This window comes from Drosophila simulans, chromosome 2R, assembly GCF_016746395.2.
Source record: "Drosophila simulans strain w501 chromosome 2R, Prin_Dsim_3.1, whole genome shotgun sequence".
Taxonomy (NCBI): Eukaryota; Metazoa; Arthropoda; class Insecta; order Diptera; family Drosophilidae; genus Drosophila; species Drosophila simulans.
The window spans coordinates 12,875,790-12,899,552 of record NC_052521.2 but is presented as its reverse complement, the minus strand read 5'-3'; the positions used below and the strand labels follow the sequence as shown (position 1 = coordinate 12,899,552).

Below are 23,763 nucleotides of genomic sequence, written 5' to 3'. Positions count from 1 at the left end.
GGACGGCAGGTGCAAGACGGCATCATAAATAATTCTCGAAACGGACACTGATAAATCGTTGACAAATGGCGTTACAAACGGACGAAAGTCCCACCGACCCGTTTAAAGGACACGGTCGTTGTGAACCATCATCCGGTCGCACCGTACCATTACCATGGTCTCGTATCACATTTAAAATAGATTAAAAGTCGTCGCAGGTGAACGGGTTAGTTCTATGCAGCATCATTTGCTGCAGCTGCCAGCCGCATCCTGCCACTTCCTCCGGTTCCTGACCCTCCGTCTTCCTGCCCACCGCTCACATGATAATTTATCAAGCGCTGGCGCCGCTGCAGTGGACACCACTTCCTCCCTTGCCGGTCGCCGCTTCCTGCAGCGGCCAGCGGGCCTATCAAAAGGACATTAGGCGTGCCGCTCCGTTGACAAGTTGGCCTGCGAAGTGAGAGAAGTAAATGAAAAAGCGTCGGTTAATGCGCCAAGGCCAATGGAGAAATATGAGGCCAGCGGTTGCAGAAGTAACTCCTAGTTGCCCCTACCATTTCCTCGGGTTCTTTATGGCCGCACACTTGACTAGGCAGCGCCGCCCTGCACTTCCTCTAATGGCTCGGAAATGGCCGTATAAATCTCATTTGTAATCGCAAAGCCGAAAAAACTATCGCCAGACAACGCCTAAAGTAGGCAGCCCGAATAATGGAGAACCGAACTTGCCGCGCAATAGTTGCAAACTTTGCGCCACTGACACTCGAAACTAAGTCAATAAAAAATATAACCCAAATGCCAGTCGCTGGCGGTGCAGCGGGAATGCAATAACAAGGATACCCAATTGGCGGCGGCATATTTTCGACGACTTAGCGACTGTCGTCGCCACTGTCGAGCGGCGAAAAAAGCGCTTCCGTTTTGGTATTAAGTCATCGAAACTTTTATTGATTTAGGGGCTTTCGTTGCGTTTCAGCGAGCATTTCAGTTGACAGGTCTGCTGGAGACAACAACGAGCTTAAAAAAAATCACTTTGCATAGACCCAAATTTAAGTGCTTCACTAGAAAATTGAGTCCTTAAATTGTGGAAAAGGTATGGAATTTATAGACACGCAAGATGTAAAGATTATGATTATATAAACTACAATTCCACATGTTTCTTTAAAGAGTATAAGCTAGATATTGTGTGCAAATAGCTCTTTAAATAATTATCCTTGAATACTAATCTCTAATCCGTTTTTTTCTGTGCTGTTCGCCCTGCTTTCGAGTTCAAATAAAAAACAGTTCCCAGCACCTGCACGGCAATTTTTGACCAAATATTTGCCGAGTACCTTAAACAACGCCGCCCCTTCGGCCAATTGTGTCTCCTGTTTTGTTGTCTGGCCCAACAAAAAATCAATTTCGGGCACATTACCAGCCTGGCAACTTGATTTTATTATTTACTCGTATTTGCCGTTTGACAGATTCGCCTGGCTGCCCTCAAAATTTGAAGCGCACTCACACACTCGCAAACGTTTGGTTTTTGGGGAAGGAGGGGCGCAAATCGGAAAAGCGAGGGACTTTAAAATTGCCCAAGGGGGCCCAAGTAAAATGACTTCAGTGCGCCTTTCGCAACGAGCAGATAAATCGAAATAATAAGAAAGAACAAGCTGAGCAAAAAAAAAAAAAAAACAAGAAAGCAAAGAAAACGAAGCAACGAAATCCATGTATGTTTGCTCACAAATCTTGGGCAAATAAAGCTGGAAAATTCAGGAGGGAAAAGTGGGAAATGCGGCTGGATTTTACGTTTTCATTAGAGACTGTCTCGGGGAATCCTTTGGTGGAGAGTTCCAAGTTTACTGCAACTTTATCCTATTTTACAAACTACTTTAGGCAATTGATTGTGAGCGAATGCAAGTGTGTGTGTGTGTGTGTGTGCGAGTGTCTCAGCGGTGAGTGTTCGAGTATCTGTGAGTGCGAGTATCTCTGTATCTGTGCATCTAAAAGGTGCCGGCAACTGAGCCAGCGCTTTTTGATGTCCCTGCTGTGTGCTGTGTGTGCTTCCTTCACTTTTTTTTCCTTCGCTGCTACTCTTTGCTCTTACACGATTTCATTTACTTTGTGCAGCACAAAGCCTAAGCACTCTATGTGTGGGTGTGAATTGCCGGGCATGTGTGTGTGCATATATTGCTGGGTGTGTGCGTGTGTGTCTCGGAGGCAATGAAGTGCATTTGAAGCGCACTTGATGCACGTACGGCACGCAGCGCCTTTTTAGACGTATTGTAAATGACTGCAGTGGGCGGTAAAAGGGGGCGTGTGAGGACAGCGCGGTTCGTTAGTTTGACACACACACATACACACCCGCCCACGCACACGAGCAGAGAGAGAGAGAGGTGGAGAGCTGTACAGACAGACAGGAAGTGAGTGTGTGTGTGTGTGTGGGCGTCTGTTTGATAAGTGGCAGCAATTTTTTTTGCCCCCCGTCAGCTCTTTTCTGTTTTTTCTTACTTACTGCTGCACGGAAAGAAAATGTCACCGCAATTGAGCAGAGATTTTCTATCTATCTAACTATTGAGCTAAGATCATAATTTTCTTACAGCATTTTGTATCTAAACTAATAGTACTTTTCGATTTCTCTATAGATGATATTACCATATTTTAAGAACTGAATTCCTTCACAAGTTATGATCTTTCTTACGGTGCACTGCTGTTGCTCCTCGTTTTTCTTTTCTTCGGCTGACACTACGTCATCTCCTTCAGCCATCCTTCAGCATTCCGTATACAGCATCCAGCAACCAGCATTCAGTCACCAGTCGCCAGTTTTCATCCTTCGTCCTGCAACGGGGACCACTAATGAAATTGTTAATTTTTGTTAGCAAAGTCACGTACACGATGTGTTGATGACGCTGAAGAGCCGTCGACGCTGACGCCGCTGGCAATTGGCCCCGGCCAAGGAAGGAATCTAAGGTGGCCCAGGGGGCGGATGGGCAAAGGGCAATGGGGCGGGGGATGCTTAGCGGGGATGGGCCTACAGCACTCATAAGTTAAATGGCCCTTGTAGTTTTTATGGCCAGCCTTCGACAAATTGCTGGCTGGCATATTTATGAGCAACAGTTTTCCATTAGCATTCGATTACTTATGGGGCTGTTTTTGGAATCGGAACAAGGGATATCCGTAAAGTTTCAAGTGATTTGTATGTTGCTGCAATGGATAGATATAGTCGCTATATACAGGCACACAGACATACGGACGTGCACCACGTGCAACATACAGCAGAAAAGACATCAACAGCCAAAAAGCGAAAAAGTCGCATTGCAGCTATTTCTGTTACGCTTGCCAACTGCTGCCAAAAAGAAGGTCCTGCCATTAATACCGTTTACCTTCTGGCCTCTCTGCCCCTCTCTCTCGCACTCTGTCTCTCATTCGCTCTGGATCGTCCTTTTTGCTGTCCCTGTTCCGCTGCCTTGGCACGTAGCCATTGCAATTGTTGTTCGTGTTGCTGTTGCCCAAATGCGAATTACGTATACGCCAAGTGGCCCGCTGGCTGCTTGCCTGACTGTTTCGCCTCAGCTGAGCTTGGTTTGCATTTGTTTGGCACTGCATTTTATTCGGGATTCTTTTCCTTTTGCCATACTTTTTTACTTTCTGACTCCCCTGGTTTTTTATTTCAGCCATTGTACTTATGCACAAGTGCAGAACGAAACAAAACTGAAGGCGCAATGTGGCCAGCAACGGCGGTCCTTTGTTAGGTTTGCATAAATTAGAATACATGAAATTTCATTGCAGAACCACCGCACCAACAATTAAGTGGGATTTGTTGAGCATATGAGCTGGGGCGAATTTGAATTTTTATGGCACACTTGCAGGCGGGGATTACAGATGTCGACGTCTTGGTTGGCTGCCATCTCATCAGTTTACGCTTTTTTTCACCCATTTTTTCGCCTTTTTCAATTTTGCAACCTGCGTAGCTGGCCATTAGGATGTGGGAGTCCTGGTGCCTTTCGCCGCTCCCACGCTGCTTACACGTAATCTGTTTAAATACACAATAAATAATGGCATGGAAATTTGCATGAAAAGCCCAAGCCGGAACAATGTGCGATATATGGTCGAGAGGCGAAGGGAGTGGTCGGTCTCACGTATTTTCGGGGCAATCATGAGCATGCCATAATGCCTGTGACCACGACTATTAAATCAACACGCGGCGCCAGGCCAAAACATTGGCCCAAATGGGCAAAACGCTGCCAACAATGTAGCTGGCCATATTACACATACGTCTAGTAAGCCATGCATGTGCGTATGAAAATATATATTTGCCATGATTTATTATTATTCCGTGTGGTTGTTCTTCTCTTTTTTTTTCTTGTTCGTTGTATTCTGCTATTATTTAAATTTTAAATAGCTGCAGAGCGCACACACACTAAAGCCTGGTACTCGTAACTCCCACTAGAGTATATTTCGTTGTGGCCATTAAAACGTTTGCCTTTTCAGCTGCTGCTACTGCTGCTGCTGCTGCTGTTGTTGTTGTTGCTGCTACTTTAGCTGCTGCTGCTGCTGCTGTTGCTGTTGTGTCATTATTATTATCGTTCATTGTTTGCTGGCATGTTGTTGTTTGGCAGCCATTTTGTGGTAAATAGAGTCGTTTAAATGCATACACACACACAATCGCCGCCTCAGCTAGCGAGATTTTATAATAACATTCATAATGCAACGTTTGCATGTCATTCGCAACAGCAGCAGCGAAAGGCAACTGCAAGTGCAACTGCAGGCAGTAAGGACACGCAAACTCTGATTCGTGTAGCATACTTTCCAGGGCACGGCCACTAGCTCGTCGGTTAATGCAATCAGAGTGGCAGCCGCACGACAGCTAATGGAATCAGCCGAGTGCCATGGATTTAAAAAAACTATGCAAAGTTAAAGATGCCGACTCAAATTCAAATTGAGACTGAAACTGCGACAGCTTTCAGCCCGTGAGCTCATTAGATGTCAAGCCGCGATGAGCATGTGTCCTGGGTGCTTAGCGGATTAGGATTTTCCGCCTGCCATGAACCAATGAGCTCTATCGATTTTCAGGGCCCGAAAGACAAAAGTTATTAGCGCACCAAGATGGGGCAAAAGAAAAGAGAGAAAATAAGCAGATTCCGGTAGATTTCATTATCATTCTACATTCGGTTGCTAGCTGCATACTGCAGCTGCGACTCGAGCTGCAGTCGTGCAGCAGTCAGGGAAATCAGGCCAGAACAAAAGTCGCAAGCCGGCAGCCAGAAACGTAAAATGAAAACTGAGGCGGAAAAATAAAGGAAAATTCAACGCAAATCCAAGAAAAGCAGCAGCGTTTTTATTTTAGCACGCTTCGCTGAGAGACGTGGAAAAGGGGCTCCGGATGGCTCCGACATAACTGCCATTGTGCCGAGGCAACGAATAATAGAATGGCGAAATAAAACAAATAGAAATTTATTGCCTGGAATTTATGACAATTCGCGTTCCGCCTGCACCCGTTGCACTTGCACTTGCAACGCCGGCATGTGGCCTGAAATCAACTGTTTAAAATCACAAAAAAAAAATACAGGAAGAAAATCTACAGGAGATTTCATTATTAGAACACTCAAACTGAATGCAGCCAATTTAGAGAAGATAAAAATTTGTCTTGGATCAGGATTCGATTCAATCGAAATGTGAATGAAACTTACGAGCGTATAACTATAAATTTTGAAAATAAAATCTTTATATGAAAGCTGTAAAATTTATCGCTTTGTTTGTTGCAAGTTGTGAAAGATGATAAAACTGGTTTTAAATTGCTGTTTATTGAGCTAAATATTGATGTACATGAACACGATATCATCGGATTCGCAAAGATTGTGTCAAAAACTTAAAAGATAGCGACAATATGCAGCATGATTTTGATATTAGAAGTGCTGAATAATATACTTTTGATTAGAACTAGAATCCTGCTGATGAAATACTTCTATGCCACAAAGTTTAAGACTGGGCCAGCACAAGTGCAACCTGGCCGATAATTACGGTGGCCATCGCAGACCTTAAATCCTTTTTCATTTCGAATGGCATTCAAGACAGCCGGCCTGGCGCAGATTTGCTGGCACATGTTCAAGTGCTATTCCCTTGGCCCGGGGTGTGCCATTCTTTTTGTCTTTCCGCTGCTGGTGGCGAATTCAGCTGCCAAGTGCCAAAGTTCTGCCAGGCGGCACTTAAAATGCATTTTGCTTCTTGGCCAGTGCCCATCTACCATATTCCGTCTACCAGCGCATGGGGTTGCGTCTAATTCGATTAAAATGTTGTAAATTATTGCACTCGCAACGCAGTCACAGCCATGCCACTTGGATGTGTGGGTATAGGTCTTGGCCATATTATATAATGCTTTATTGAATTTGCACTTCGAAGTGTGCAGAGGGTTGATGAGGGGGGGTAGGGCCAAATGGAAAATGTGTTTTCAATGAACGTTTTTGTGCGTTCGCCCATAAATCTCTGCCGTTGGCCAGGCCAAAGGACATCCATAACACACATGCTCCTTGAGGAGAATGCATGGCGAAATGGAATTGCAATTCCCTGGCATTGGCAGCCGAAGATCGGAGAAACGGAATGGAACGGGCAACCGTCTACGTCCAATTGCCAAATAAATGCGTATGGTCGTAACTTAAAAATCAATTTGAACCCATCGCAGCAACGGCCAGCATACATAATGCATCCATTCATTTAGTCATTTACGCACTCGAAGTGTGACAGGAACGACGATTTCGGGCATACGAACGCACATGGGGAATAACAAAATTGTTCTGAGCCCGGCAATCAAATGTGGTAATTTCATTTATTGTTTATTTGCCATGAATCAAACGAGGCAATCGGTTTTGCGGCCGGGCGGAAGTAAAGATGGAGCATCTGCCGCAGGCGAGTAACCAAAATGAACTAAATAAATTATTCGTGTCCCTGCTGCAGCCAGTCATAAACAGAAGAAGTCGAACGGGTCGGAGTCAAATTGATATTAATGATTGTTTGCTCAGGCATCCAAAGGCATCCACAGGCATCCTTGGGGCAATTGCTTACCTGACTCCTGAATCCAGAAATATTCTCCGCCGGACGAACGAAGTCTTATCTGCAAATATCAGATTGATGGACAAACGGAAATTAGTGGAATATTCAGTGATTACAGGCATCGCATTAAGCGGACAGCTGCTTTTGTTGCGGTCATCCATCGAAAAGTCAATCAACTTAATTACAAATAAATAAATATTTTAATTAAAAATCAATCAGAAGCGCGGGCGCCGAGAGTGGAAGTTAAAATTCAATTAAGTGCGACAAAGGGTATTTTGGTTTTCTTTTTTTTCTTTTTGCTCGCGACCATAGGTGCGAATAATACGCATACGCAGCGTTCGACGCGTTGTGATTATTCATGTTTCATTGAGCAATTTTCAAGGAAAATATTGCATGCATAAATCATTGCATTGTTTTTAGATACTTGCACCTGGCCGCAGTCGCAGGAAAATGCGAGCACGTGAGCTGGCGCGTATAGCATAATTGTATGCGTGCACAATATTTATTATTTATCGCCTCGGCCAGGACGCGAACGTCCTTTGTCGCCACTGTCCTTGTCCGCAGCTCGTTGTCCTCGCCGCTGTGGGCGATAATGGGAGCAAGTAACTTTTAATTTTAATTTAAAATGCAGTTTGCCGTCGCATGTGTGCGTGTGTGCACACCACCCAGTGCACAGCACTCCCACTTGTCTGTGTTTATTCACGAAATGAGTTTTAAATTAATGCGATTTTGTTATTTATGAGCGGGTGCCACGCGGCGTATACGCAATGTTAACTTAAAGCTGCCTATTGACTTGGCCATTTCGTTTGAACCAGATTCGGCCCATTTTACCAACTCTGTCTGGCCACACACACAAACAAACAATTGAACTAATTTCCCAGCAGGCCTTTCGAGGCATTCGCATCGAATTCGGATCTAAATTGCAAGCAAATCAATTGCTGGCCGCAAACAGGAAATCAGCACATGCCATGAGCGAGAGCGAGCGAGATGCGACTATAGAGTGGCAGAAAGAGAGGGCGAAACGGGGGCAGAAAGAGACAGCAGGTACGCACACAGAGCCATCGCAAATTGCATTGCATTTCATTTTCTGTCTGAGTTTAAACTCATTAAATATGCAATAAATATCCAAGCTGCAAAGTGGAAATGAATACATTCGCTGCCTTGACACTGTCCTATCCAACATTTGCACCTCTCTTTCCCTCTTTCCCTCTGTCTCTCTCCCTCTCTCTCTCTCTCTCTCTCTTTAGATCCTCATTTGAAATTCTAATTGTTTTGCGAATTCATCAATGAAGCGAAGCCCCGCTCTTTGGTCTCCATTTCATTTCTCATCTCGCCCCTTTCGATTACATTTCCATTGGATTTCCGCAATTGATTTAAATGTATTACGTAAGCTTTCGGTTCGAACTCTTTGTTTGCCAATTGATAATAAATTGTAGCTGTCAGTAATTTTAATACCGTGTGTCTATCACACGGCCACGCCCCCTGACACAGCGCCCTTGATGGATGTATGAGTCCTATGAAAAAAAATCCTTTGGTTTGGTGTAAAAAAACGGTTGAACATGTGATGTGATTATACAAAAAGTAAATTTAATGGTAAAGGAGGTTTTTTTAGGAAGTATTAAGCAGAACACCATGAAAACAAACAAGAACTTCTTGTAACAACTATGTAAAGAAACAGAATTTTAAATGAAGTGTAAAATTCGTTGAACTTTGAATTGATTTGTGTGCAGCAATCTTATCCTTGACTTTCAATTTCGACATCTATGCTGATTGATAGCTGCAGCTCAGTCTGGCAAATGCAAATTGGGAGCAGCGGCATAATTGAGGGTGCCGCAAGGCCAAGTTTCACTCCGCGTCATCCCACGCACTTCCGGTGGCGAAAGGCCAAGTGTTTGAGTGCGGCACGCAACTCGTGGCATGTGGCAGGCAGTGGGGCGTGGCCAGCAGGATGACAGGCCTCGAACGCCTCGAGCGGCACAAACTGAAACGGGAGTCAAACGCTTCAGTGCAGCTGGTGCCCCATAAATCCGCCACGCCTCCTTCGGGGCACTGGACATTTCCGCTTCCGGTGGCCGAGACAAAACGCTTTCAGAGTCAACTTTTAGCCGGCCATTTGATACAATCAATGCTGTTGGCCCGGCGCAACGAAAATAAACCAAATTGAACGGATGGGCGAAGCTCGCCCTCTGCAAAATCTCTTATGTATAATCGTTCACAAGCGATGCGATGGGCCCAAGGAAAATTCGGAGGAAAAACACACAGCACAATACCGAAGCTGTTTGCTTTTGGGGCCTTTTTGGCCATGGGCGCGGTGGCCAAATTATATGGCACTTTAATTTGCGTGTGCCCAGCTTGGGGCGTGTTTAATGATGCGTAAGGGAGAAAAATCCACAGTCAACTCTGGGGTAACCCAGAGAAACTCGGCAGTCAGGGCCACCGAATGCCTGGAGACACGTGCTGGCGAAGGGAAATTAATGAAGCCGCCGGTTTACAGGAGCTTGCACTAATTAAAACTGACTTGGCCCAAAATGCAAAGCCAAATAATGCGCTTAGTCGTGTTGCCGAGCAATGGGGAAAACTGTCGCCAGCAAGCGGCGACGCCTTGGATTCTTTTGCCATTAAAATAAAGAAATTAAGAAGAACTAGAACCCCTCTCAGCTTTATGCAATTATGATAATAACAATGAGGCGTGGAGCAACGCCTCTTTGTCTGCCGGATTGTTGCTAAAGTTTGCGAGTGCATAATTTCGAAAAAGAGCCTTGCAATCCGGGATCTGGAATCTGCAGTTTGCTTTGGCTATGGCTTTGGCTTTAGCTGGTTTGGTTGTCTTGACTGGCTTGGCTGGTCTGGCTGAGCCTCACACATAATGAAATAATTGCAGCGACAGCCAGGCCATTCGCAAATTCGCAGGAGCCGGGCAAAAGATTGCCAACAATTTTAATATGGCCGAGCAGAAAAGTTTTCTCCATGCACCGCCGACATAATTTAATAAGCAGTCTGTGCCACCGACTGCTGCTGCAGTTTTCGTTTGCCATTCCATTCCTTTCAATTTATGTGGCATGCGGAATATTCAATTTTCACACACAGCCACACTCAGTTGCACACACATTCCTCGGCGCCGAGCAGCCAAAAAACTTCTTTTCGAGCACATTCTTTTGGGCGGCTTAACTTAATTGCCGAGAGCTGCAGACCATAAACTTCAGCTTATTGGCAGCCGGATAAACTTGGCTTGTAATTGAGCCCTGAAAAACGCCCGGGGGCAAACAGATAAAAGCGGCCCTCTTGAGTCGGCCATTTGCAGCTAATAAATTGTGGATGCGATAGAAGGAACACCCTCTACATATGCATTACATGTGTAATTTGTAACGAAATTAGAAGTTTGCCTTCTGCGGCAAAAAACGTTACGAAAAAGAAAAAAATAACGAAGAGGATTGCAGTGTCGGGGAAATGAACTGAAACTACTGCACACACGCGCATATTCTGAGCCTCTTCACTTGGCAAGACGGATGGCAAAGTTGAGTCTCTGGCCAGATTAACTTGTAGCCGAGCAAACATGGCCATCCTCCCTACTCCGCCCACTCCTACTCCGAATGCAGTTGAAGAAATTGAAAAACTTTTCACTCGTTCTCCGAGATACGTAGTGCTCTGCATTCTCATCCGTCAGTCGGGCTGGGAAAATTGTTGAAAAGGAGATGGAAAATGAGAAGAAAAAAAATAGAAGGAAGAAGTAATGCCAGTCAAGGAACAACTACTGCATCTACGCCCCTGGCCACGCCCACTGCTGCACTGGCAACATGTGTTGCTCAACGCCTCTGCTTGTACAACGCTTCGTATACGTTATGTGCCGGGCGATGTACGTTTGGGTGCTGAAATTACACAACTTGACTGCTATAAAATTCAAATTAACTCCTCGCTCAGCCAAGGCAGCTTTTTTGCCTTTCCAGTGTGCGAGTTATGCGCCACTCGGGGGGTGAAAGGTCAGTGGGTTGCGAGAGGGGTTATGGGGAAGTAAGCAAGGATTCACTGTAATATGAAAAACGAAAACAAATCTTAATTAAAAATTATTGTTGACACTTGGCGCATCGCGTCCTCTGCACTTTTTCCCTTTCAAAGCTATTTCACTCGCATATCCTTTTTATGTCTGCAGCTACAGTTGCTGGCAACATCTTAGTTAGATTTAGGGGTTTAAAAATATATTTTCGAGGAAATATATACATAAGTCTTTGAAAAGAACCTTCAAAAAGGTTTAAGTCAAACTAAATTATTTACTATTTCCGTCAAGCACTAAGCAAATGATTTACTTTATAAATAGCATGCTTCTATTTTCGCGCCCGCAGCTGTTTGTGGCTGCGTAATCCAGATGAGTGGGCGGCAAACGAGGCGGCGAAGCAATTAAAAAACCAGGCAGCGCCTTCAACAAGTGTTCAAACGCTACAACCACACACACCCACAACCCACACACTACCACATTAGCCATTGAATAAATACGCAGAAATGCGGAAAATGAGGAGGAAAGGTCGTAGGGGCCGGGCCTAATGTTCCCCCATGGTTTTTATGGCGTCCCAGAGGCTGTGCGAATTGCCGAAGCCGGGCCCAGGTAAATATTTTATGGCATGCAAAGGTAAGTGACTCGAATTCCGTCATAATTCGCAGGACAGCTCCCCAGAGGACAAGGCCAGCCGAAAATAGCTTGAGTGATGGGTATGCGTAATTCGTAACTCGTAATTCGATTGGCGAGCCACAGAGAACTTAAAGTCAATTAAAGCTCTAAGTCGAAAATGGTGGCCATTTTGAATTTGAAGCCAACTCTATCCACCACCCTTAACCCTTCAGCGCCCCCGCTGGATTCCCTCTGGTGGGGCAACTCAAAAGTTTTGTTGCAGCAAAAGTTTTGTTTAACTTTGTTACGCTTCTATTTTTTATGTGATATTAAGAACGCGTTTAACCCCATGCCCTCGCTACGTTTTCCGAACAGCACAGAACTTTTGGGGCACACACACATATATGACATCATGGTATGGTTTTAAATATGTGTGTGTGTGTGTGCATGAATGTAGGACGCTCTGTCGCATGCAAATAAACATTCAATATACAAGAAACAAGCAAGTTTGGCTTGTCTTTGTCTTTGTAAATGTCCTTGTTTTCAATTGGTTTTTATCACTGCATTTTGATTTTCTTCCTCAATGAGTTGCTCAATTGTTTGCCATGTAGCAAGCAGTCAACTTGCAACTACGAACTTGCAACTCGAGGAGCAAGTTTACTTTTATTGCATTGTCGTGCGGTTGCAAGTCGCCGAAAGTATGCTTTTAATTTTCCTGCTTGCATGTACGTAAGCGAGATACTCAAGGGTTAACGGGGAAACTGGAACTGGAAGCAGTCGAAAAAGTTAAGCCATTTCGAGTGGCGTGGAAAACTTGCAGCTGATTAAGCTCTAAATTATGTGTCACCTAAGGATGCGTTCGCAGGTGAGATCAATTCTCGGCCTGACTTCCCAAACAAAACTCATTAAAAGCCAGCGCGAAAATGGCGTGCAGTTGAGACCATTACATTTTGCAATTAAAAGCTGCCCAGGATCTGAAAACACGTATCACATAATTAGTCTCAGCATAACTCAGAAACAACAGCAAAAAAAAATCCCTGGCAACTGCGTGATAAAAGTTTTAGTGCGAATTGTTTGCCGTTTAAGAGCAACTAATTAAAATTAATTGCTATGTATAAATGGCGAAGCATGCTAATCAAATATTTAACCACTGCCGTGGGCAACTAGCTGATCTACGCTGTGTCCGCTAATCTGCAAATGAGGTTGAAATAATAATTTTAATAATTCAAGCCGACGAGGGAGGCCAACTGGAGGAGAGCTATTTGCATAAATATATATATGTACAAGCGCATTTCTACGCAGGACCTTCGCCGGTGGGAAAATGTAATATTTTTCCGCTTTATTGGCTTCCAAGTGCATGACTTTGGTTTGCTTTCGCATGGCCTGGCCTAAGCTGCAAAACTTTTCCACGGGCGCTTTTCCGACCGCTTTTCCGCCGCCAGCCTATGGCCATAACTGTGTGTGTGTGTGTGTATAGCTATGTAGTAGCGACCTTCGCTGGTGTGAGAAAACGTGCACCTTGCCAACTTGCGAGTGGCACGAAAATAAAGAAAAAATAGGACAGGCACAAGGCAAAGGCAAAAGCAAAAAATAAGAGTGGGGGTTATGCAGTTCTCGGCTGCGCCTTAAGCCCAAATTGAAAACTCTCGATATGGAATTATTTACATAATGCCAGCCAGGCGCATCGAGTCAAATGGAGCCGGGCTCATCCCAGCAGGATCCCCGGGAGTCCCAAAAAATGTTTTGCATCCAGCAGACAGCTCGCGTTGTTGATTCGCCGAGCGTGCTCGTATTTTACATAACAATTGCTGCCACACTCCTCATCCTCCGCCTTCTGCCCCTTGTTGCAAGCCCCTCTGGAGATTGGAACACAATTGATTTAAATGTTTGCGCACATGTTCCGAGCAGAAGAAAAAGCAAGCGAAAAAATAGCCGAAATTTCGCCAGGACCCCCAAAAGGACGACTGCGACGTAATAATATGCAAAATGCCAACGGAGGCGACGATGCGGATATTCGAATGCGGATGCCAATGCGGCTGCGGGGCTGCGGATGCAGATGCAGATGCAATTGTCGCAACATGTCGCCGCTGACTGTTGCAGCTGCAGATGCAGCAGTAGCAATTGCAACTGCACCACCGCCAGTTGTATGGGCACGGCGTCAACAACATTTTTCCAACTCAATTACCCGGCCAGTCGCGACGTGTGCGGCATTTGAAAAAAGCCAAGTCTCAGGCGGCAAAAGTTGCCAAGGATATTGAATTGAGGGGCGGCAGTCGAGTAGTTTCAACATCTGAGGCTTAAAGACACCCGAACTTGTGCAGCTCGAACTCTGCTGTGTCGCATTATTACACAATTGAATTGTTGCAAAATGCATTTCGTACAAATAACTTTTCAAAATTCAAGCTCTGAATCATGTTACGTTTTAAATTAAAGCATTTTTAAGCTTATAATATAAACAATTTTAATTTAAATACAGCCTGTTTTTCTTATCTATGTTCGTTGCAACATAGTCAGGGGTATAATTTAAACAGTATCTTCAAGTTGCTGCACTATGTTGCCACATCGCCGAATCTCGGCTGATATTTACCTGCCACAAACAGCATACAAACAACACCTTGCTCTAATAAATAAACAGAGTCCCCCAAGTCAACCGACTCCCGAAACGCCCAACTCGCAGCTCGCAACTCCCACTGGCTAATCACTCATATAAATAAAGCTCCCAACAAAGGCGCACCTGCAACTGCCAGAACGGCTTGCAACGTTGTTTGTTGCAAGGACGACAGCCAGGATATTTGCACAGGCTCCCAGGTAACCCGCTTAACCCTTCACGCTGCCGTTTGGCATATGTAAATTATGACAGTGCCAAGTCAGGCACTTAACTCGAATCCGTCTGTGCGATATGTGTGCGCCTGTCCGTGTGCACGGATGTCAGTCAGTCAGGCCGGAATATTTGTGCTCAGGCCTCGCATCAACATCAACAACATCAGGAGCAGAGCATCCGCATCAGCATCAGCATGAGCATGAGCATCGCTAGGATGCAGGAGCAGGAGCAGGAGCAGATGCATCCTCGCCTGCTGATTACAAAAGTCAACTGGGTGAGCAGCCAACCCCAACTCGCTTCTGTGGCAACCGCACGTTGCAAGTGTTTGCTGGCTGCACTCGAGTGAGCAAATACTTTATTAACACAGTTTTTTGGCCAACGAGCATGCAGAGAGGAAAATATGTCGTAAATTTTAAGTGGCCAGGGCCGCAAAAAAATATTTGTACTCGTGGAATACTTTAAAAAATCTATTAAATGGAAAAGTTTTTGGTGAAAATTTCAACAAATGTCTAATGCTTACAATGTTTAAATTCCTTATGTAATCCCCTTTTCTTTTAGTGACTGAAATCTAATGAGCAGCCAGCATTTGGTTTTCCACTGCTCGAGTGTTCTTTGCTGTAGTTATAAGCCCAAACTTAAACACTTTGCCGTTTTCTCTAGCAGATTGGGGGAAATTCTAATTGAAACAGAAGGAGCCAATGATGGTATTAGGGAACATGAGACGAGCTCGAGCAGATTGCGATGGAAAGAGTAAACGGTATGAGGGCTCTTGGCTGGAGTGTCCTTTGAGGAAGTCCCCAGTACTCGGTCCCTTTCGATCTTGTGTCAGCTGCAGCCGCTTCTGTTTGCTTTCGTCCTTTACCCTTCCTCCTTCCTCCTGGAATGTTGTCAAATTTTTTGATTGCCATTCTTGTTTGCATGTGGGCCACGCCCACGCCGCCCCCTTCTTTGGCGGAGTTCGTGTCATTTTGCGAGCGAATTGTTTGGCGTCGCTGGCAGTTAATAGCGTAGTATATCGCCTGACTCCATATCGGATGTCTATCTATATATCAATCCCATCCGTCTATCCAACCATCCATCCATCCGTCTATCCATCTGCCCGTCGCGCCCCACTTGCCCTACTCCACCCCATTTGTCCGGGTCATGTTGATTTCTGACATAATATTGACAGCTAAACAAATCCAATTATGCCCCACTCCGCTTTAATCTCTGTGTATCGTTTCGTTTCGTATCGTTTCGTATCGTATCCTTGGCACTGCTCAGTGGAGCGCTTTAAACGTCCGCCTTTCCAGGGCATTAACTGCTGACCAGAAGGACCTCCGCCTCGCTCTGCACACCACTCCACTCCACTTCACTCCTTTGGCGGAGGTGTGCAATTGAATTATTGCACTCAATGCACAAATACCAACACCCTCGGCAGAAGCCATAAATATGAAATTTTCAGCACAACGCAGGAAGGCATCCTGCCAGGCGATGCAGCGCCTAAAAGCGTGCAGCACCATTTTGGCCAGCAGCCTCATTCGCCCCATCTCTTTCACTTGGCCCCCATTCCGCCCTTTCTTTTATCTATCTGCATCCATCTCTTTCTTTTAGCCGCTGGCCATCTCTCTCGCTCGGTTGCTACCATTTTACGGTTTATTTTTGGGCATTGAATGCAAATATTGGCATAAATTTCGGGCATTTGCGGTCACAGCAGCAGCAGCAGAAAGAGATGGGTAGCGGGCAGGCGAAAGAGACAGAGACACAACCAAAAACATACACACATGTGTGGCCCAGCATTGTTTGTCCGTTTGACTGACTGACTGTCGGAATTCTCTCGGATTTTTGGTTATGGATTTGACTTTGCCCAGCGCCAGTGTTTGTGTTTTGTGGCTGCAGCTTTGCTCAGTTGAGTGGAGGCGCTTCAGTTGAAATCAATTGGCTCTTTGCAACATTCTGCACCCGGCCACCTCCATTCTGTGGTCGTATCTGTGCTGCGGCAACAAATTTAATAACATCTACATGGAAACAACCTGCTGGCAAGATCTGTACACATGGAAAAATAACAAAAAATATTGAACATTTGAAAATGTTTGAAATGAAAATAGAACTTGGGATAAATATAATTTGCCTTAAGCATGAAATTTATATTATTTCTGCTCTCAAGCGCATAAATATTTCAGCATATTTAACAAATGGTTGTTTTTAGAAACGAATAATATTTGCTTTCCAAATGAAAGCTGCTTATTTTTAATATTTATTTTAAAGAAATATATATGGCGATTCATTCGCTAGCACTTATTGCAATTTCTGTTTAGTCTAGAAGTGATGCAGGGAATATATATCAAGCTGGCTGAACTGAATGCATAAGTTGTCACTCCGACACCGCATTAATATGGCTTTTTCTCCGCTCCGTAGCTAGTGAGTTTACCGACTTTGGCTTGTCACTCGCATATGTTTGAGTGCGGCCCGGCCGGCGAACTTTAACTACTTGGATGTCCTGTCTGGGCGATGGGGAATGGGGAATGCAGGATGTGGGATGGGAGGTGGGGATATATCAAGTCCAAGTCCCAGGCCGAATCATCCTTCTGCCTCCCGCCGCCTTATCCACACATGCGTGTGATTTATGTGCTTGTTTTTGGCTGCCTGCTGCCGGACATTTATCAAAAGGCGAGGACAAAACAAGCAAAACAATGGAGCACACACAACAGAGAATACAGGACAACGGCGGCAAGGACACGGGACTTGGGAAGATTTTTCAGTTAAATTTACTTAGGCTCCTCGGTGGGTTTATTTAGTCGATGTTTAAATTCCACTCGGGAGCCTTCCAAATTCGATTCGTTTCGATTCCATTCGATTTCGGTTCAAAGTTCAATTAAGCGCACATTTGCGGGCTGATTTCGATGTTCTCGTTAAGCCCTTCGAATGCCATTTGGGACAAACGTATAAATTTGAAAACAAACACAGACAAACCACCATGTGGCCCCTCGAAGTTTGTCTATCTGCGGGCCACCCGAATCAATAAATTAAACGCCCTCGATATCCTTTAGCCTTTAAAGTTGGCCTCGCCAAAAACTTTTCGACCACCGACTGTTTTGCCTATTTCGTTGGAATTCTTGTTTTTTTTTTTTTTTTTTTTTGTGCCGTAAATTGTTGACGGAAATTGGCAAAAACATCAGAAAACTTTCGGCTGCCTAAAACTATGCTAATTTCCGACGTTCACCATTGTCTAAGGTTCGTTTTTGGACGCCCCGAATTGGAAATTATAATTCCTGCCACAAGCAGCGGGGAATTTCTCACACAAATCTTGTGGCTTGTGGAATGGATTTCTGTTGGCCACGTTAAGAAATTGCTTAAATATAGCACAATTTGTATTTAAATTCGTTTCTTTATAAGGAGAAGAGGAGATAACTTGCAATAGTTGAATACTTTTTACAATATCACTACATAACTGCACACAATTTCCCATTTCCCCCGACATTATAAGAAGGAAAAACTTTTGCCCAACCACAATTCATCTTCATCTTTTGGATATTTAATTGCCTCTCGACAATAATAAATCTCTATTATAAATCAGAGAACTGCAAGGGTGGCACTTTTTTACCACTCGACTCACACCCTACAATTTTGTGTGTGGGTGCTACCCGCCACGCACATCGCGGGTACTAACAAACACACAGTATAAATCTGAACATGTAGACAAGACACCCCGTTGTGCGCGCACCCGAATCAATACGGTGCTCCGCGTCGCGGGTGCCGATCACACACTGCCTAAAAAGGGATGAGTGAGAAAAACACTTGTGGGTATACCGTTAAACACATGGGTGTTTCCAAAAATACTCGGGTGTTTCCAAAAATACTCGAGTGGTCTCGTAGGTAATCGAGTCACAGACAAGATGCGTAACTCCATGCGTTTTACACTCCATACGTTTACACACTATTCTTTCGGCGTGGCTCTAGACTTTGTCGAATACTTTGTAAAATATGCCCTTCATCTTATTATTATATATTATTATAATTATATATATTATATTATATTTTATTATATTATATATTATTAATATAATATATATATATATATATATTATATTATATATTATTATATATTATATATATTATTTACGTTATTATTATTTAAATATAGATTATAGTAAAAATAATAGTACATAATGTCACAAAATTCATTTCAAAAATGACTTTATATAAGAATATTTGTCATTAGAGTATTCAGGTAGCGACGTGTAAAAAATTAATAACGGAATGATTCGAAACGGGTGGCACCCATTGAGTCCATCAAAGACGTGAGCACGAAATTTTTCTTGGGTATTCCCTTTTACCCTTCATTTCTTATACCCGTCACGCTTCCTCCCATACAAATTTTAGGCGTACAAAAAATGACCAGAGAACTGCAGCCCGCATACAAAAAATGACGTGCGGCCGATCGTTGACTGTGCGTCCACTCACCCAAACGGCTCTTGCGCAGCAGGCCTCGGGTGGTTTTTTTACTCGTAACAAAAACACAACGTCGGTAAAACACTCGAGTATTTTGTGTTGCCGCAAGTAGGGTGTCAAAAAAAACGGGGTGCCTAGAGTACCGAGTGTTTATCGGGTGGACGTAGAGTGCGAGTGGCGGGCTGCAGTTCTCTGTTATAAATAACGCTTCAACGTTCGTGTCTATTATACGGGGAATTATATCCTTCTGCTTATTATCCTGCAGCAGCTGATGTTGTTGTGGTAACTCGACTACTTACAGCCCTTTGAGTCCGTAAAGTGTGGCATAAATTGCAAACTCAATTCGCGGACTTTGGCCTTGAACACATTTTAATTAGCTATCACGTCCGTGCCATGCCAACAGCTTAACAGCCACCTGCTTTCCCAGCATTTTCCGCTTTCCCCGCATTCGGCAGATGAAGGGCTTGGCCCCGCCCATCGCACTTCTACCGGTTACGGGCCCTTTTCTCACTGGTTTTTGCCACTCTGTTGCCATGTTCTCCGATTCCAGTTAACAGGCTCAAAGAGCGCTACAGATTTGTTCGTTTCATTTCGTTTGCTTTCTACCATGCCGTCATTTATAGAAAAGCTACTTAGGCACGACTTTCAGCCAGCTCGTGGGAATCGAAAAAAAACGAGAAATATTGGAAGTAAGAGGTCCTGGAAGGACGACAACAATGCAAAGCAGGATGAAAGGCAGTCCGACTGATGTTTAGTTGCAAAACAATTAAGCTGAAAGCAAAGCTGTGTATTGAAGTGTGGCTGTGAAAGGAAGTGGTCCGAAAAACAGATATATATATCTATTATATATACATTGTACATCGTTGTATATATGTAGATATATACAAGAAAGCCGACTATTGACAAATGCAGAGAGACAGAGCTGAGCAGAGCAGACCAGAACAGGATTTGATGGGAATAGGGCGCACACACTGATGGATGAAGATGCTCTGACATTAGCATTAATAGAGCGACATTAATTCTGCGGCCAGGATGGCAGCTTTAAGAGACCGAATGGCAATTATCCGGAACAGGAACCTCTATTAATTTTGCAGGCCCATCCTGCGCCCTGCTCCCCTCCGCTCCTTGGCTATCCACTTCATGCCTTTAAAATGCATGCGAGTATAAACCCATTAAGGAGACGTACGGGATGGCTTCCTGCTCGTGAGGAGTCCACTTGACAGGCGCACCTGGCTTTCGAGAGAGAGAGGTGGGGGGAGGCGAACAAATGTTTGCATATGTCGGCCCCACCTTGCATAAATAATTAATTTAAAGCATCCTTTTAGGCGCCTTCCCGTAAAACTGTAGACAAAACTGCTTAAATATGCATAATTACCTGAAGCGTCCGACTCGAGTTGCTCCAAGATCCCGGAGTCAAGTTGGTTCAGACCGGAGGATCCAGCTGGCAGGAGTCGGGCCATCCATTCCGGAAGTGCCTGGGTTCCCAAGAAGTCCTTTCATGTGTATGCATGTGTGTGTGAGCTGTGCTCCTGCAATGAGAGAAAGGGCCACAAATTAGTTGTAGGCTGGCTTATATTCATGAGCGGAATTTACACAATTGTTGCATACTTTCGGGCCATTTGCAAATGTTAAATTAATAGCCCCAGCCATGTGCAACTGGAACTGGAGTGCCTGTGCCTCAATAAAAATCAGTTTAATATGCTGCTAATTCCCTTTAAGAACTGGGGACAGCACGCAACATTGTCATGAGAGGGCCCTGCTCCCCGCCACGTCTGAGTCTCAGTCCCCCAAGCCATTCAAATTCGCATTCCCATAAATATAATTACAATAATAAAGGAAATATTTACAACAATTGTAAATACCTCGACTCGAGTCGAGTCGACAACTCGACACGCACGGCCTCAAATTAATAAAGTCCAATTGGTGCCATTCCAGTGCCATTCCGACCCTCCCTGCCTCTTCCACCGAATGTCCTGATTGCCGTGGCTTCCTGATGAGCGTGTGAGCCCGTAAAGACTTCCTGCCTCCGGGCCAGGCCTCTGTGCGTGAGTGGGCCAAATGGGAGTTGGAGGAGGAGGTGGAGACTGGCAGGATGAGGACGATAAGTCCTGGGATCTCCTAAACTGTGACACTCGCCGCCATTTCAGCTGTTACTTTTTATGGCGTCCTTCCACCCAAAGCACTTTGTGCATAATTGCACTGTCCTATGGTAAATCTGAGTTGGGATTATTGAAAAGCGGGGACACAGCGGAAAAAGGCAATCAAATCGAATGTCCTGTCAATTGCTGACATTCCGTTTTCCCTAAAGTAGGGAAACCGATTTAATATACATTGAATAAGCAGAAATGTAAAACTGACAAATAAAGAACTCGTGCATACTTTACATAACACAGAAATAATTTGATTTAAATAACCATTTTCTCTAAGTGAACAAACAGTGTCCAATTGGGTTAGCCGCCTCGCACTCTTTATAGCAGTAATATCGTGATTAAACCGGCCACACGCCACAATGTCATCAAATAAAATGTAGTTAAGAGGTTAAGTCCACTTGACAGCAGTTCGCTTGGCTTTACCGCCCCTCGGGGGGCGTGGCGTTTCAGTGGACAATGCCAGTAGAGATCCAGCTGGAAATTTATGATTAAACCAGAGCCAAGCCGAAAATCTGAGAGTTGGCCAAAGGTAAACCTCTCTGGCCTCTGGTTATATGCTAAAGAGATCAGTGCCTGCGAACAGTGGGGCAACAATGGACGACGTTTACCGCAGGCCAAAGTGGCACACTTAAGTGAATTACAAAGGCAGTTGGATGGAGGGCGGACGAAGGGTGGCAGGGCGGTGACTGGGGAGGAGTAGACCAGTCAACGCGTTGACAGCCACAACAAGCGGCTTAATCGCATTAGTGCGGCAGTAAGAGGAGAAGGAGGTCTAGCTGGGGCAATGGGAACTGGCAACTGGGAAAGCAAAGGGACCTAGGCAAGTGCGAGCTGTGAAAACTGATTGTGTGGCGCCTCCAGCTGTGGAGGAGAACCAATCCTCGGCTCCCGCTCTCGCAACCACTGCCATTTCCATTCCGGCTGAGCAGCGGCATTGTGAGCGTCACTATTTATACAAAGAGGGAAATGGGCGGCTACAGTTACCAGGATTTGGATCTGGAACAGGAGCTGCAGCACTGGCCGGGGCAATCGTCGGGACACAAAGTTCAGATGCGGCACAGGGCAGGCAGGAAATAAAAAATTCGTATTTATATTACACAAAAATGTTTTTTCCCAGGAGGAGTCAGTAGGAGAGATGTTGTAGCTCGAGCTCGAGCTCCGAACACGAACCCGTGTGCCTCACCCCAAAAAAAGCAATTAATCTACGACACAAGGCAAGGACATGGAGGCCAAAAAAAGGAGCAAAGGACGAGGCCTAGTCGCTGGGCCAGAAGGGCAAAGGCAAAAAGTGCTTATTCCTGCTTCCTGCCAGCAAATCCAATAACTTATCTTGATTTTATGGTTATTTCAACAAAGGCCGGAAGTTGTAGGTGCAGCCACGTCGAGGGACCGACGACGCAGGACGGGGGTCCAAGGACGAGGACGAGGGCGTGGGCGAGGCCGACAACGAGGACGAACAATTGGCGAAAAGTTCTGTGGCGTCCAGTTTTGCATTTTGCACTTGACATGTCATTGTGTGCCAAAAGCGAAAGGAACCGGAATGGGAACGGGATAGGGCAAGGATCTGGCTGGTTGGCAAAAAGGACTCTGGCTGTGACTTGTGTCTGCCATCTTGTTTATGCGACCGTGTGCAACTGCAATTGACATATGGCTTCTTTTCATTTCGGCTCTGTGAGTTGTAAATTTGAAATGAATTATTTTATTAGAGCTACCGACGACCTCATACATCTGCTCGAATTCCCACAGCAGGTGATGGGCGATTATTGACTTTGTGGTTCGGCCACGCCCCCACGCCCCCACACACACACATGCACACGCACATATTTATAAAGCTGACATCCACAAGATTAATTGTGCGAATCGAGGTGCGTATCCTGCTGCCTGTGACATTTATGAGCCGCATAAATCTTGGCTACGACCAGCATATTTAAATGCAACATAATTCGCCAGCCACTAATTGATTGGACAGTCCACTGGCACTTAAAGGGTCCAGTTGGCTGCGAAAAGCCGGGCCAGATTAGTCGCGGATTAGCCTGCGGATGAGTCAACAAGTCCCGCAGCAGGAGCCACGAACCCAGTGAGCTGTTTCAATTAATATTTAAATTCCCCATCTCTGCGCGTCGCGAGTTAATAATCAAATTATTTTTTATGCAACCCGCCAAGTACAGCGTCAATTACAAGTTGGGATTGAAAAGCGTGAGGCATTTTCCGGGGGATGGTTGCCAAAAATGTGGGCTGCGATGAAGGAACAGCTGCCAGCAGCAGAAAATTCCGGAGCAGATAGAAAGCCGCTTGATAAAGCTTTTTGTTACAAGTCAAGTTTTCGTGGATGGGGGATGATAAGCGAAAAGTTTTTTTCGCTCAGCCATTACATATTCATTAAATTGGAACCCGGAGAAAACGGTAAGAAAGAGAGTGCTGAGCTGTGCTGAGTTGAGCTCAGGGCGAAGCCATTTCATCTAATTGGTAATGGGACAAATACCCTCGACCCTGCCCGCAAATGGATTTTGTATTTGCGTGGCAAATAATTGAAACAAGCTCAAAACTCGTTTCGCTGCCGAGAAAACTGTAGCGGCCGAATGACGCAATTTGGACTGTGATGTCTCGCATCTGCGAACTCTGAACACATCGGCGACAATATGCTCCACTGATGTCATTTGGCTCACAAAATAATCGCAGTTGATGTTGCTGCGCATTGCAACTGCATAAATTGCAGCGGCCCACCGCTAATGGCCAATATTTTCTAATTAAATGCAATTAATGGT

General features: G+C 44.9%; 1 protein-coding gene across 1 annotated transcript in view; it reads right to left on the bottom strand.

Moving 5' to 3' along the window:
• Nucleotides 1-136: 136 nt before the first annotated feature.
• The window catches only part of LOC27207448, a 46,879-nt gene continuing 23,252 nt past the window's right edge, over nucleotides 137-23,763 (bottom strand). The window contains 4 exon segments of the mRNA XM_016183125.3: nucleotides 137-429; nucleotides 2,651-2,787; nucleotides 2,842-7,057; nucleotides 20,224-20,377. Coding sequence (XP_016027809.2) covers nucleotides 20,262-20,377 — 116 coding nt within the window. The 3' untranslated portion in view covers nucleotides 137-429; nucleotides 2,651-2,787; nucleotides 2,842-7,057; nucleotides 20,224-20,261.